The 15,611-nt window shown below is 33.5% G+C and overlaps 1 protein-coding gene across 4 annotated transcripts in view; it reads left to right on the top strand.

Moving 5' to 3' along the window:
- LOC111064485 (ubiquitin carboxyl-terminal hydrolase 32) overlaps positions 1-14,437 on the top strand; it is a 236,805-nt gene extending 222,368 nt beyond the window's left edge. For 3 of the 4 annotated variants that reach the window (XM_039443337.1, XM_039443336.1, XM_039443335.1), the window contains 2 exons: positions 8,350-8,442; positions 10,823-14,437. In XM_039443337.1, the coding sequence (XP_039299271.1) occupies positions 8,350-8,442; positions 10,823-10,999 (270 nt within the window). In that variant the 3' untranslated portion in view covers positions 11,000-14,437. The remainder of the gene's footprint in view (positions 1-8,349; positions 8,443-10,822) is intronic. The other variant, XM_039443338.1, reaches the window with a different exon arrangement.
- The last annotated feature ends 1,174 nt before the right edge of the window (positions 14,438-15,611 follow it).

Below are 15,611 nucleotides of genomic sequence, written 5' to 3'. Positions count from 1 at the left end.
TCCTCTATCTACATTGCGCCACTGTGAAGAGACACCCTCCATTCTCACACTCTGACACCGACCCTGCAAGTAAGACCTTACCCATGCTACAGTGGTGTTTGAAAATCCCAATTTACGAAGTTTATACAAGAGGGTGGGGTGAAAAATGGAATCAAAGGCCTTACTAAAATCAATTAATACTAGAACAGTTAACTGTCTACCATCCATAGCCCCGCGGATATCATCAGCAACTCTCAGCAGAGCCGAGGTGGTACTGTGACCACTACGGAACCCCGACTGGAAATCGCTAATCAAACCAGAGTCATGAATGTACAGACTCATTTGGGAGTGAGCAATAATATCCAGTACCTTTGACAGGACAGGCAATAAGCTGATAGGCCTATAATCTGAGGGAGTGAGAGGGTTAGGAATTTTGTTGAGAGGAATAACAATAGAGCGTTTCTAGTCTTCAGGAAAAACTGAAGTCATTAGTGAGGTGTTAATTAGATGGATTAGGAAAGGAAGAATCATGGGAAGAAGGATTTTCAAAAAATTGATAGGGATACTATCAGCTCCAACCGCATTACTTTTAATTCTTCTAATAGCTAGAAAAACCTCCTGCTCAGTAACTCCAGAAAAGTAGAAGTCTTCATTTGATTGGATTCCTGGTAAGGAATTATAGTAAGCACGGGCTTGGTCCAAACCTACAGGGATATCAGTGAAAAAGTCATTGAGAGCGTCAAGTGAGTGAGCAACGGTCGGTGGCTGCCTCTCTTTGCTGGCTCCAATCCCTCTCAGAACTCGCCATAATGATGATGTTGATGATCTCTTAGATGATATCAAATTTTGGTAGAAGCCAGCCTTTGCGTTCCTGATCATTTGCTTACACAAGTTTCGTAAGCGCTTGTAACGATTAAAATCATAAGGAATCTTAGACTGCCTAGCCTTCTTACACCAATAATCACGATCACGCATCAAATGACGTATTTCCTCAGTGAGCCATGGAGCTGGGTCTCTGGTTACTCTGCGGGTCTTAAGAGGGACGTGTTTTTCATAAAGGAAGAGGATATTGTCATTTATTATGTTCGACATTTGATTTACATCATTAGTATTGAAAATGCTCAGCCAATCAAGATCAAATGTATCATTAAATAGATTAGGAATATACAGATGTAATATACAGATATATTACAATCCTATCTCACTGACAGATACTTTAGGGTCAGGCATGAAAGTTCATATTCTGATTTGAAGGAAATTAAAGCAGGAGTTCCTCAAGGCAGTGTTCTGGGACCAGTTCTTTATCTACTCTATACCAGCGATATTCCCAGCCTTGATGAGAATACTACAGCAACATTTGCAGACGACACATCCATATTATCAGTAGACAGTAATATTCATATTGCAACAGAGAAACTACAGAGATCCATCAACAAAATTCAAGATTGGACTAGAAAGTGGAGAATGAAATTGAATGAAACAAAGTCGATTCACATCAATTTTAACAATAAGAAGGACCTGCCCATACCAATAACTATCAACAACCAAGTTGTACCATATGCTAATGATGCCAAGTATCTAGGTATGACCTTGGACGCAAAGCTTCGCTGGAAGGCCCATGTCAAGAAGAAGAGAGAAGAGCTTGGAATCAAATATAAGAAGCTGTATTGGCTGATCGGAAGAAACTCCATCCTTTCAATCCGAAACAAAGTACTTCTGTACAAACAGATTTTAAAGCCAGTATGGACGTATGGTATACAACTTTGGGGGTGTACCAAAGACAGCAACATCAATGTCATACAACGTTTTCAAAACAAAGTGCTAAGGAACATTGTGGATACTCCTTGGTATGTCAGGAACAGCGATTTTCATAGAGACCTGCACGTCGACCTGGTGTCCACCGAGATCCAGAGGCATGCGGAGAGACACGAGGGGCGACTGCACCAACATGACAACGTCGAGGCGATCCAGCTGCTAGACAAAGGAGGGTTGGTGCAGGGCTTCAGAGGAGGAAACCGTTTGAACTAGTGTAGTGCTTGTTCAAGTAGTGTCCAGTGAAATAGTAGAGCAGTGATTGAGTGAATCTAGCTTCTATAGTGCAGTCAATAAGTGTACATATTAATTAAACAATAGCAGTAAGAGTTCCTAATGAGTAATTCACTGTTCAATTTTTCAAGTAGTAATTTAGGATAGAAAAAATTAGCTCATTAGTCTTTAGACTAGATGGCTATAGTATTGATCAATAGAAAGAAAAAACTTTTATGAGTGAATCCAAATGATTGTAATATGCACCTCCCCAAATAAGTATTCCATATCTAACAACAGATTCAACCAAAGCATAATATACTGTTCTTAGTTTTTGTGCAGGCAAGTTATGACGAAGTTCCACAAATATAAATACCAGTTTTCTTAATTTTGTTACAATATAGGATATGTGTTTGTTCCATCGGAAAAGATCATCAACTATTATTTATATTAGCTATTATTAATATTTTTCAATGTGACTTTCAACTTGCTACAGATAAAATTGAAAAATTGCAGTCAAAATTCGATAAAAAAGTTAGAAGATTGCAAGTCCCCATATTCGAAATCCGAGTTTGTCATGCCCAAACATACATCAAGACCTAGAACTAGTGCTTTTAGCTCATTTACACAGACTGAAAATAGATTCTCCGTGTTGGAGGAGAAAGAATCACAGCCTTTGCTGCCGGCTAGGAGAACTGATCCCAGGACTAGGCCTACTAGCTCAAGATCTTTAAATGTGCGATTCTTTGCGAGCAGCCAGGATAGGGACGTATATAAGCACTTCAATTCTAGAAACCATCAGTTCTCTGCCATGGTCAAGCTGGGAGCCAAATTCATGGATGTGGCAAAGGAGTCGGGTGAGCTGAGCAACAACGATGTGAGCGTCTTCTTGGATGGTGGAAACGACATTGCCTGCAATGAGAGGAAGGAGCTCCACAGCAAGCTGCACGATCTGCAAAATTGGAATAGTATATTTCACACCTAGGGCCAAAAATGAGACTTTTCCGGCTCGAAATCGGTTTTCAAGTCCGAGGCCTTAGGCCGAGGACTAGAAAAGATTGAGATCCGGAATAGTATATTTCGCACCTAGGGCCGAAAATGAGATATTTCCGGCTCGAAATCGGTTTTTAAGTCCGAGGCCGTAGGCCGAGGACTAGAAAAGATTGAGAGCCGGAAATGCATTTTTGCCCATGGTGCGAACGCTATTTTTCGCCACACCAAAAAAAAACTTCCCAATATATAAGAAATTAAAAAATAAATAAAATTCAAACAGCCTATTTTGATAGTTTGAATCTTGGTTATGACAACTTTTACTGTCAATTAATTTCAATATTACTAATTAATAATTTACAATAGTGACCATATTTTTATTAGGCGCGAGCATTGCGCCCGGTGCAATATATCATGGATAGATGGATGAATAGAATTTTCATTACTATTTTGAAATAATGTGATGAAAAAATTAATATAATTGCATATTTCACAGTTTTGTTTCAAAATATATCTAAAAAATTGATTGAAATTTAAATTACGGTAACTAATATAAAAAATAGATAATAAAAGTCGAAATTCATCGACAAAAAAAAACTCATTGACCGAGATTCGAACCTAGATCATGTTTGTTATTCACTGAGCTTTGAGTTTTGATGTATTACGCCTTTACGCTCTCGGCCATTGCGTATTGTTCAACATAGGGGCCTGACTGATAACACTTAGCATACACGTAGGCCTAATACTGTACACTGTAAACTGGACTTCTAAAAAAGTTTACTTCACTCCTAAAAAGCGTACAACATACTTTGGCTCATGACTTATGATATTAAAATTAATATCATTATCTTTCTCACAATAAAATTTTCACTCTGAATTACCTGTCAGGTAACATATGTAGGCTACTATATAATAGTGTATAGCAGCAAATTTGAAGCCGGTTTGCCGGCATTTTCACAACAAAATATTGCTCTGAAAATATTTAAATCATAGAGAAAACATTCGAAGATTCAATCTTGAGTGGGCCTAATGTTTTCTCTATATGGTTTAATATTGAAGAAAAATTATCTAAAAGTTTTAATAATGAATTACGAAAAAATTACTAGGAATTTTTCAGTCAAGGCTGAGTTTCACCAGTAGGCTTACCTTAAACTTCAGATCTCTGCTGTATTTTCTTATTATTATTGTTGATTGTATTGCATTAAGAAGTGGAATTCGATAATAAAAAAGAAACAATTATTACTCTACCTCACTTTTAAATATTGATACAATTATTGTACTTTGATTTCAAATTCGATTCTTCACTTTTAAATACCGTACTTGCGATACGTACCTTTCTGACAATGGACAATGCAGCCAACATTATATTGTTGAGGCTATGGAGATATCATCGTATTCTATTGTTTGATATCAAAAACACAATAATAAATAATATTAAATTATGAAACAGTAATTTATAAAATATATTATAGACATAATACCGCGATTCACGATACATAATTATATAGATTATTACAGTCGTTATGAGATTATCTCTCTATGATTTTTGTGAGATCGGACACGATCAGCTGTTATTCAAGGTCATTTTACAGCCCTAGGGCCGTAAAGTTTTACTGGCCTGGTCGGAAAACAATCACTTTCGGCCTCCATATGACGCACGTAAACCAGCTCATTACATCCAAGTGTGGCGAAAAAACATTTTTGCCCATGGTGAGAACGTTATTGCTCGCCACACAGAAAAATAAACAATATACATATGAGAATAATTGTTTATTAGGCACTTCCGAAAGCAAAACAGGAATGTCATAGCTCTAGCAAATCTGAGGTAATCTGAATATCAGGAAATTGTCCAAGTATTTTTTATTATTATTCTGATTTGTCTAAATAACCTAAAAGATTGTGTTCAATTACGTAAGAGGTTGAGTTTATACTTTTTATTCTTCCAAATGATAATAAGATGATATTATAAATGTTTTGATTCTTGAATAATAAACACAAATTAATAATAAAAAGTTTTTTGATCAGCTGTGTCTTAGCACACTTGAAATTTGGCCAATCTGAATGTCAACGTCAACAATGATTGTTGTCGTTGACTTTGGAAGTTTAGGTTAGAAGTTCTATCCTACTCTGAAAATCGAATTTGAATAGTTTATAATATATATCTTATCTGTATTTTATTCATCCAAATAAAATGATAGTATCTTATTGCAGAATACTTATTCAATTCTAGAAGCATAAACTGATTCAATTTCATAAACCATTTTGTAAACACGTTCACATCAAATCAGAATCAGCTGACTTCAAGGTTATTTTACAGCCCTAGGGCCGTAAAACTTTTACCGGCCTGGTCAGAAAACAATCATTTTCGGCCTCCATTAGACGCACGAAAACCAGCTCATTACATCCAAGTGGGGCGAAAAAATATGAATGTGTTCTCAGTGCCTCACAGGCATGACCTTTCAAAGTGGTCTGCTATCAATCAATAAATTAAGAAAGCTAATGAGGAAATTTTCAATCTATGTAAACATTTCAGAAATGTTTAATATATTAATATTAGTGACATGGGTAGAATACTTCATTATACCTCAAATGATTTACATTTGAACACATGGGGAAAGGAATATGTCTGTAGTAAAATAATGGAAGTAGTAAATAGGGTAGCTGATGAGCACCAATTCATTCATTTAGGGGCTTTTACAAATTCTTTTTAGGCCAGACACTCTAAGGCTGGTAGATAGTTGTAGTCAAGGTAATGTTAGTAATTTTTTGAACTATCATCTCATCAAGGTCTAATTTGTAAGTGAGGTGGAACCTGTAAATATAGATGTAACCTATACAGGTGGAATCTGTAAATGGCTTGAATAACACCGACTTTGAGAAGACAGGTATTGGATTTTTGTTCTTGAATGTACAGTGGCTGAATAAAAAATCACTTATTTTAGAAATTCTTGTTTCTGATTTAAGAAGTGGTTCAGGGGCTCCTATTCTGTTTCTATGTCTGACAGAGCATTGGTTGTGTAATGATGAAATAGCCTACTCTCACCCTGAGGGGTATTATTTATTGTTCTTCTACTTTTGTAGAACCAACCACAATAGAGGAGGTACTGTTATTTTAGCAAATGGCATTGAAGCAAGAGCATTGAATATAGATAGCTTTATTTCTGAATTCAATCTTGAAGCATCAGCCTACCATAGTTGATAGATTCAAGATTATAATAATATGTATTTATCACTTGCCAGGTTATGATCCATATTTATTTCTAAGCGCTCTTGAGAGTCTTCTAACTCACCTATCTAAATGGAAGGGTTATATCATTGTAGCTGGAGGTGATTTCAATGCGGACTTTGATGTTACAACATCTAAGCCTACCGCGTTGGAGTTCCTCAACATCCTTCGACAGAATAACTGCTTTTGACTGAACTCGCAGCCGACCAGAGGTGATAGCTGTAACCTGTACGATTTGTCTAATTTATTATTTCATATTATCATGTACACAAATTTCAATGTGTAATATTTCAGCTTGGTTCTATGTTACATTGACGTTGTCGATACATGTATTTGTTAATCGCAATAAAAATATTTGATTTGATTAGCCGGTCGGGTTGGTTCAGTGGTCTGGAACTTATAAACTTCAGTCTGCTAGCACTGCCTGGTTCGTGGGTTCGGATCTCGCTGTTGGCATAGACTTTTAAACATCTTATCATATCACCCACGCACTTCCCATCACCCACGCATCTTTATTTGGGCATCATCCGCAATACAAAAAAAAATCATAATGGCGGGAAATTTTTGTGACATCTCTTGTGAAATACGCTTTTGCATTGACAGTTTCCAACTTATTGGCCTCTAACCAGTCATTAGGCGGGGAGGGATCAGGATACACGTCTTAGGATACAACCACACTGAAAGCGGAGCGGAGCGTGGCATGGCTTTGAGGAGCGTCGTGAACAATATTATGTTAAGAAATGAGCTAAAACACATTGGAAGCGTCTACTCGCAGAGCGGAGCGGAGCGTGGCGTCAAAATTTGGAACAAGCTGGTTTGGTTCTTGAAGCGTCTTCGAGCAGAGCATCAAAGTGCGAGTGCCCTACTAATGTACAAACTAGTGGTCTACTCTTGTACATAATAATGCAAGTATTGATATAGTATAAAGTAAGTAATAATGCAAATATTCTACTACATTTTCCCATCATCTACTACACTAGTATATTTGATGTTTGCCCAAATTCCCCTGTGATATGTATTATTTGATTATTCAAAAAGAAAATTCATTTATTGCACTTTGAAATCAAAATTAAGGCTTTTCTAATCAATTTCATTCATATTTCTATGAAATTTTAAAAATTCATCAATTCTCTCACCATCTAGAAACTCAAATATTGTGGGGGAAATTTGGTTCATATTTTATTTCATAGTTCATTTATAAGTTGAAAGTTTATTTCTATAGCAGATATTGGATTCCTCCAATTAGTGACTTGTTTTTCCAAATCAGGCTTCACTCTTGTCAAAATATAATCAAAGGTTGAAGTTAACATTCGCATGTACTAAAAAAATCGGGACTCATGCTTTCTTAGAATATTAAACAGATGGTGATATTCACCAAATAGTCGACGATCTAAGTTAATTTCATTAACCCACTCTGTCCTAGCAGGCTTAGCTAAAATCCAATACTCTAAGTAATTGTTCTCACAAAGTAATGTCCGTGCAAACTCAGACAACGCCATTTTCTAGGCCCTTGACGCTTGACGCTCAAACGCTTCCTGTGTGTATCATGAACGCTCTGACCACGCCACGCCACGCTCCGCTCTAGAACGCCGCGCCACCCTCCGCTTTCAGTGTAGTTATACCCTTAGTAGCCAAAACTCAAGCAATTAATTCCCATTGTTCGTGATAGACCTCGTACACTACTTATGCTTCATGGTCTGGTCAGCCTTGTCGTTCAGATGAGTCACTGTAATACTAATAAAGTCTAGTATCATTGTTGCTTAGTGGAAATTCTTTATAACTTAAACTCCCATTCCCTACTTGTAAGCTCTATGCTGTTTTGGCAAGTATTAATGGATTACTATTTCCCTGATCATACATAAAGAAATTTCAATATTTTTTATCAATGTAATAGCAAATTTATTTCATTATTATCTTCTATTTATAAGTTAGTAAGGAGCTCGCATACTTGAGCTGCAAGCAACAAGCAATTTTAGTGCACGGCTACACGAAAATTTTTCTCACCTGCGAATGCAGCAGTTGTTTAATCACGTGTGGATGTTGCTTTGTATGTGTGGTCACAGTCTCCTCGCAAACAAGTACAACTGAAGTATATTTATTGAAGTGTAATAATGTATTTTTTATTCCAGTCACATCATGGCCAGCTTGGAAATGGACATTATATATCATATGCCCTAAATCCAAATGGGAAATGGTACATTTACAATGACTCCTCTACCAAGGTAATCAATTATTTAAAAAAATATATATTTTACGTGGGTCTGAACATGTTATTGATTTTTAAATCACACATTTTATGCAACATAATAATTACAAATAACATAAGGATTGCCTTGGAATTTTATCTTCCAATGTGAATGTTATTAATGTCATTTTTAACATAACAATAATAAATTATTAAGCTAGTTTTTCTTTTAACAAATACGTTTTCCAATTCAATAGCCTATCAATATTTCTGATCCAAAAACTGGCGTGGATTAATGATTAATAATAGCATTACCTAAAATGAAATGTTTATTTATTCATGTTAAAATATTAGGCTTTGCATTGAAATGGCAATAATATCTTATTATTACTAGAAATGTTTTTGTCAATTTCTATAATAAACACAGAGAACGAAGACGTCAACTACTGCGCTTGCGCATTGCAATGCAACATATTTCCAAATCAGATTTTCATCAGCTGCCTCTCATTGTCAAAGTTATAACAACAAAATATTGTGAATTTCCCTCATGTTTACTGCGTTGAACACGAGTCCTGGACTCAAAATAGGTCTAGAACTTAATACAGTATATACTGGAGTTAAGAAGATAAATCTGTGACTCAGAAAGACTCTGTAAGTCCAGAACTTAGGTTATAGATCCTGATCTCGGAAACCAGCCCTTGGATTTTTTGAATTAATCATTAATCCTTGCCAGTAATTTTGGGTCAAAAATATTGATAGACTATTGAGTTGGAAATTTACCTCGTATGAGAGGCATTTGTTCTGTAAAGGATGTCAATAAAGCTTATTTATTTATTTATTGAGTTGGAAAACATTTTTTTAAAACTAGAATAAAAATGTATTATTGTTATAAATATGACTATTATTAACATGTTACCAATGTCATTGATAATATTCACATTGGAAGATAAAATTCCAAGGCAATCCTTATGCTATTTTTCTTGAAGAACTAGGTTATGTCTAAAATAAGTATAGTTTTTACACATAATTTTGTTAAAACTTAATTCCAAGATAATCTTGCTCACTATAAAATAAATTAAGATGGATTAATCAAAATAGTTTAGGTATTCTTTGACACCTAATAGGCTATTAATCTACAGAGTGTTCGGAAAGTCACTGTGACCTTAAATTATGTAAATGAAATAGATTACTAGAAAGTTTTTTCAGTACGTTTCTTTTGTTGCGTCGTTTTGATTATATGGGTTATAAAATATGTTGGAGATTGCTTCCGTTCACATCAATACAGCTGGCACTAGTTTATTTTTGCTTTCAAACACCTTACACAACTCAATAGCAGTATGCCGTTATCGGGTTATTGAGTTCCCCATTCTACTATTGATGGGGTGCGGCGAAACAATATGTTTATCGCAACAAACTACATACGATTGATGAATTGGAAACCGCGATAACGGCTGTCAATACATTCGAGTATTTATTGTTATTGAGTTCCGTTAGTTGTTTGAAAAGAAAAGAAACGAGTGAAGTGCTATATTGATGTGAACGGAAGCCATTTCAAACATATTTTATAAATTCTAATTCAAATTTTATGTATTCAAACTCACAATATTTACAATCATCAATAAGAAAAACAAAAACACAGTTTATTATGATGAAAAAATTAATAAAAGATTATTAAAATAAATACTGGATGGTATGTTTTATTAGGAAGAAATTTGAGAATTGGAATAAAAAATATAACCCATAATATAATGAAAACGATGCAACTAAAGAAATGTATTGAATAAACTTAACAGTAATTTATTTCATTTCCTTAATTCAAGTGCAGAGTGACTTTCCGAACACTCTGTACTAAAAAACAATAACTGAGATGTGTTTGGTCAGTTAAGTCCAGAACTTAATTTTCAATCCTACCCTCGTCAAGGGTTAAAAATAACGCGGTTTCAAGTTCTGGTCTTAACGATTTTTGATAAATCCTTGGCTCGGAAAGAGTCGTGAATCTAATTCAATTCCTGGACTTATAAGTCATCATCCAGAAAGCAAAATTATAAACTCTAGAATCTAACATGATCTCTAAACTCCAGTCTAGTAAAGTCCTTGACTACGTTAATGCCCTGACTTGGGAACCAATTTTCTGACTAAAGCCGGTTAGAGTCTAGAACTTTGCTAAATATCATTACATATCAATTAATATTAATATAATGATTATTCAATATAATGATGCAGTAGGACATCCAGTCACCTTGAATAGAACCTTTTCCCTACAGAATCTCAAAACTAGAGTGAAATTTCTTTCTCTTGTCTTACCAGTTTTCTTGTGAATGAATTGTAGAGACTATGTTTTGGATTCAGATCCATATTATAGATTCCGATACATATACAGTTCGTTGTTAAGCAGTTAATGTGATGAATCTTTTCAGGAGACCAAGTCACCAGATACCAATTCAGCTTACCTGTTATTCTATGAACGCAAAGGTCTGTGTACCGACCATTACATGCCTTGTATTACTGGTAAGGAAATGAAGATTATTGATGCAAGAGATTTAATAGATGAATACGACGACAGTGAATTCAGGAGAACATGTTTGATCATGTAGTCTGTAAAGATATATTTTTATTCGAAATGTTATATACTGTAATTATATGTTTGTAAATAATTTATATCCAAAATAAAAGTATACGGTACTTGTTCGTGTAAAGCTCAACTAGTGGATAGACTAGATTCAAGCGAGTGCTATTGGTGTCAAATGTTTTTAATTTGCGTCAAGTCTGAACAAAATCTGAGTCATCTTTTCGGATATTGAAAACTTTCTGGTTACTGCTAGGGTTACAAGATTTAATTTGATTCAACACGAGAAATGCCTGGCTCTCTATCATATTGATGAAAATAAAAATTCAAAACTTCCACAATCATTATTATTTGGAATTTATTTTGAACTTAATTTCTAGTTGAACATGATGAAAGATGCTTGTGTTGTATTCATCAGAAAGTATAATTATTTGCATCTTCCTCACACAGTAGAATTCAATAATATTTATTCAGAAATTCCCAATTTGAGAATATATTTCTGTGGATGAAATTGATAATATACAGGTGGTAGAAATTATATAATATATCTGTAGTTTTGTTGTATGATATTTTTTGGAATAGCCTACTTAGGCTAAACTGATGAAAATATTCATCTGGAATAAATGCAATCATGCGTTCAATGTGAAAAATATAAATAGTGAAGGAAACGAATAAGATGCATTCATTCCAATAGAGTATGCTGTGTACGCAATGTTTATTTTTCTAAAACTGCTCGTAAAGTTCCTTACGAACCGAAAACTCATCATAAAACAGCTGTTTTGTGAGGAGCCAGCGAGAATCTATTTTAGGCTCGCCAGCTGTTTACTTTACACTCGCTAACCGCAGCGCATGCTCAGTAGGCTACATTTTTTGTGTAAGGTAGATTTGAAGGTTATCAACATCTCAACTCAACAATGAATTCGGCAATGGACATGAGCGATTTAAAAAAACTGTTTATTGTATTGGAACCCAATACTGCAAAATTTGTATGTAATTCGAACAGAAATTACCATGCTCCACTACGCATCGCGTGGTAACTGTGATAAAGTGGTAACTCAAGTGATAAAGTCGCGTGCTAAGTCGTATGCTCTTAATACATAAATAAATATTTTCACTCGGAGAATTTTATCAATTTCATATTTATATATTAAAGAAACAAGCAAAAGTAAATTGAATTAGGATTTAATTGTCGTTGTGATGATTTCTTATGATAGAAATATAATTTTTTCATGAGAGGGATTCACATCCCCTTTATTTGTTATTTTTTCTTTTCAATTGCTCACTTCACGCCACTGATAGCTGCTTACAACAGTAGTGCGATAATCTAATTTCGCTAGCTTCAAGAATATTTTTGCATTTTGCAAATAGCGAGTCTGTCAACGGGTTTTAGGGCTCTAGTGCTCCGAGTTTCTATTGATTTTTATCACTTCGAGTTGACCAAACCAAATAGCACTCAAGACAGAAAAATACCTATTAATGAATTTATGGCATGAATTTATTCAATTTAATTCAGCATAAATTGATAGCTACAGAATAGCTCCTACTAAAAAGTGAGTACCAGTATGACATGTTTCAATAGCAGCTGCCTGTAAAATTTGTGACCAAATTCCACTTGTAGCGACTAACCAGTAATTAAAAAGTGCAGTGTGACACAGGTTCTAGACTCAACATTCCTTTTTTTTTCATGAGATATAATTTTGTAAGTATATTAGAAATGATTGAATTCCAGTTCATCTTCTAATTGGGATTTACACGTATTATATTATTTATATTTGAGCCTAAAAATCTGAACAAATCTGAGTTACTGAGAATATTCTATTGTTGACTATACTTGTTATTAAATTTAGTGTATAATATAATTACTTAATCATTCAAGTAGTTTTAAATTCTCGGACATAACTGGATCATTGGGAAGTTAGAATAATAAGATTAATTTGAATTTATGAGCTAGATAAATCACTATTACAATTACTGTACGTGAGTTTCTTTTGGTGGCAGTTTTCCATAATCATGGAAGTGCGATAATAATTTATCCAAACTTCTAGTTATTGGAAATGGCAATACAATGATTTAGAATTATTTCAATCATAGTTCAATCTATGACTGCAAACAATGTTGCATCATCTGTAGAATAACGGGAAGGAAAGTATTTTATACTTTTAAAACCTTGCTGTGGTAGAAAATAAAGCTAAACAAATTTACTTTAAATGTTTTTCAACATTTGTTAATGATTATCATGATTTCATACCTTTATCATTTTTTAAATATATTGTAGCTTCGGATATATTATAAAATTTCATTTGTATAAAAATATTATATTGCCATGTAATGTATTAATTATTTTAATGACAAAGTTTCATCTTGTATTGTTGATAAAAATTCATATCACTTGTGTAATCATTTTATGGTCACTTTCGCCATCTATGATAGCTGGTATTTTTGTGTTAGTCTTTTTGATTTGCTGAGATTCCCTATTTTAAATAATTTTATTAACATTTAATAGTGATGATTATGCTGTTCCACTTTGCTATTTGAATCAGTCACAGTGTTTTGACCTGTCGACTATTTCATCAAATCTATAGAAATCACTGCACTAGGACAATTCATCTCAAACTATTAAAAATCACCGCTTTATAAATGAATTATTTCGGAAAAGCCTATTATAATAATTATTATTATTTTGAATTTACTCTGGCATGTTAGAAGATGAATTCAATGCAATCAATTTTTGCAATATGAAAGCTATAAGAGAGTGAGTACATCATTAAGGTTTCAATCAATTTATGTTTCCTAGTTTTATATAAGATTTATTCATAAAACAGTATATTGTTAGATTATAAGTTTTGCTGTGAATTATTGTTTAAAAAAAATAATTGGCAGATCAAAGTAATGTATTAATTGGGTGTGCTTCAACTTTATCTTGGAATGATATTTTCTGCCCTGGTTCTAAACCCTCACGAGCAGTAGCCTATGTATTGTGAAATTTATTGAAGTTTGTTACCATATTTTGATTTGCTCAAAAAATAATTTTGAACCACTAGTCATCTAACGAAAATAATTTCAATAAGCAAATACAAGTATAAAATACTGTTGACTGGGACTTGTCACCTTGTCTGATTCCATTCCATTCAAATTTTGAAAATATGTTATATATTAGTATTGAAATATTCTACTATTATATTGGCTGATAAGGATATTCTTGTTGTCAGAAGTTTGTATTTCATTGCTTGTACGAGTTGTTATCATTCAATTTAATATTATATTTCTACTTGTTGAGTAGTTCAGATAAAATTTAAATAGTTGTTATTTTATAGTTGATAATATAATAATTAAAGAAGATTACTATTCATAAATTCGATTTATTTTCAATTCATTTAGTGTTTTTATTATGTAATGTGCTATCAAGCTCATGTTAGATCAAATTTCTATTGCAATAAATTTTACAACAATTGTTAAGTATTATAAATCAATTTGATTGCTTTTTTGTATTCCCGATTGTTCTTTCTTCTTTATTATTATTATTATATATTGTTGATTATTATTATTATTCTTTCTATAAAACGTTTCGACAAACTGGTTACTGTATCAAATTGTTTTGTGAAGCCTGTATTATCACTATCTATAATTTTTTATGTTGTAAACATGATTCAGAGGCAAAGATAGCAGCAAGATTGCGAGTGTTGAATGTAATGCATGTATTCAAATGGTGGCGCACATAGTGCTCCACCATTTACTACCAGAGTGTACCAGTATCCATTATTCGTATGAGACCACTTTCCCCTTGAGGTTGATCTTATACAGTGTCCCACAGCCAAAGACCATAGATTCTACATGAAATTCACTACAAAAACTGTCCAGTAAAATTTTTTTATATTAAGGCCCGGAAGGGAGTAACATTTTTAGTCTATGGCACGAACCAGTGTAGGGCTAAAAACAGTACAGTTTTCTGAGTGAAGTGAGAGTGCTATGAGAGGAGCGTTTGGGAGTGAAAATACAAAGCCATCAACCCTCCACACAAGTCTGCAGTTGACCGTAACCAATTGATTGTTGAAATGCCTGTCTATTGTCTGATGAATGACTGTCTGTCTAGTCTTCAGTGTGTTCATGAAGAAATCTTTAGTAGCCTGGAGCTCCTTGAATTCTCACAGGGGCCAAAATTTTATTCTTCATTCTTGAAGCTTGTAAATGATTTTCACTAGAAATCATATTTCGACTATAAGCAGTATTAAATAGTGTGAAAGTATAAACATATCCAGCTGAAACCTCAATACACTGATAATTCTAAACATTCCAGTTTAAATTTATACCTTATATTTGAAAAAAAAATTAATGTATTTATTAAATATAAGACTTTCTGAACAGATTATTGCAAATTATTTTATACTTATTTTCACACTTTTTATATTGTATAAATGCAATGATAAATAAATAACTATTTGATTGATTGAATAATGAACAAAGTTTGAAATTATATTTATTTTACGCAGTGTGGCAAATTCCTACATTGATTTGGAAACAGTGAGACCAATAAGAAAAACAAAGGTTGAAAATTGGTAAGGTTCTGAATAGTATTTAAGTATACCTTATCATGGAATATCATCGAATATATATTTGAACTTACGAAATCTCGTATGTAGAAA

The sequence above is a fragment of the Nilaparvata lugens genome, chromosome X (genome assembly GCF_014356525.2).
Source record: "Nilaparvata lugens isolate BPH chromosome X, ASM1435652v1, whole genome shotgun sequence".
Lineage (NCBI taxonomy): Eukaryota > Metazoa > Arthropoda > Insecta > Hemiptera > Delphacidae > Nilaparvata > Nilaparvata lugens.
This window is presented reverse-complemented; position numbering and strand designations above follow the sequence as displayed.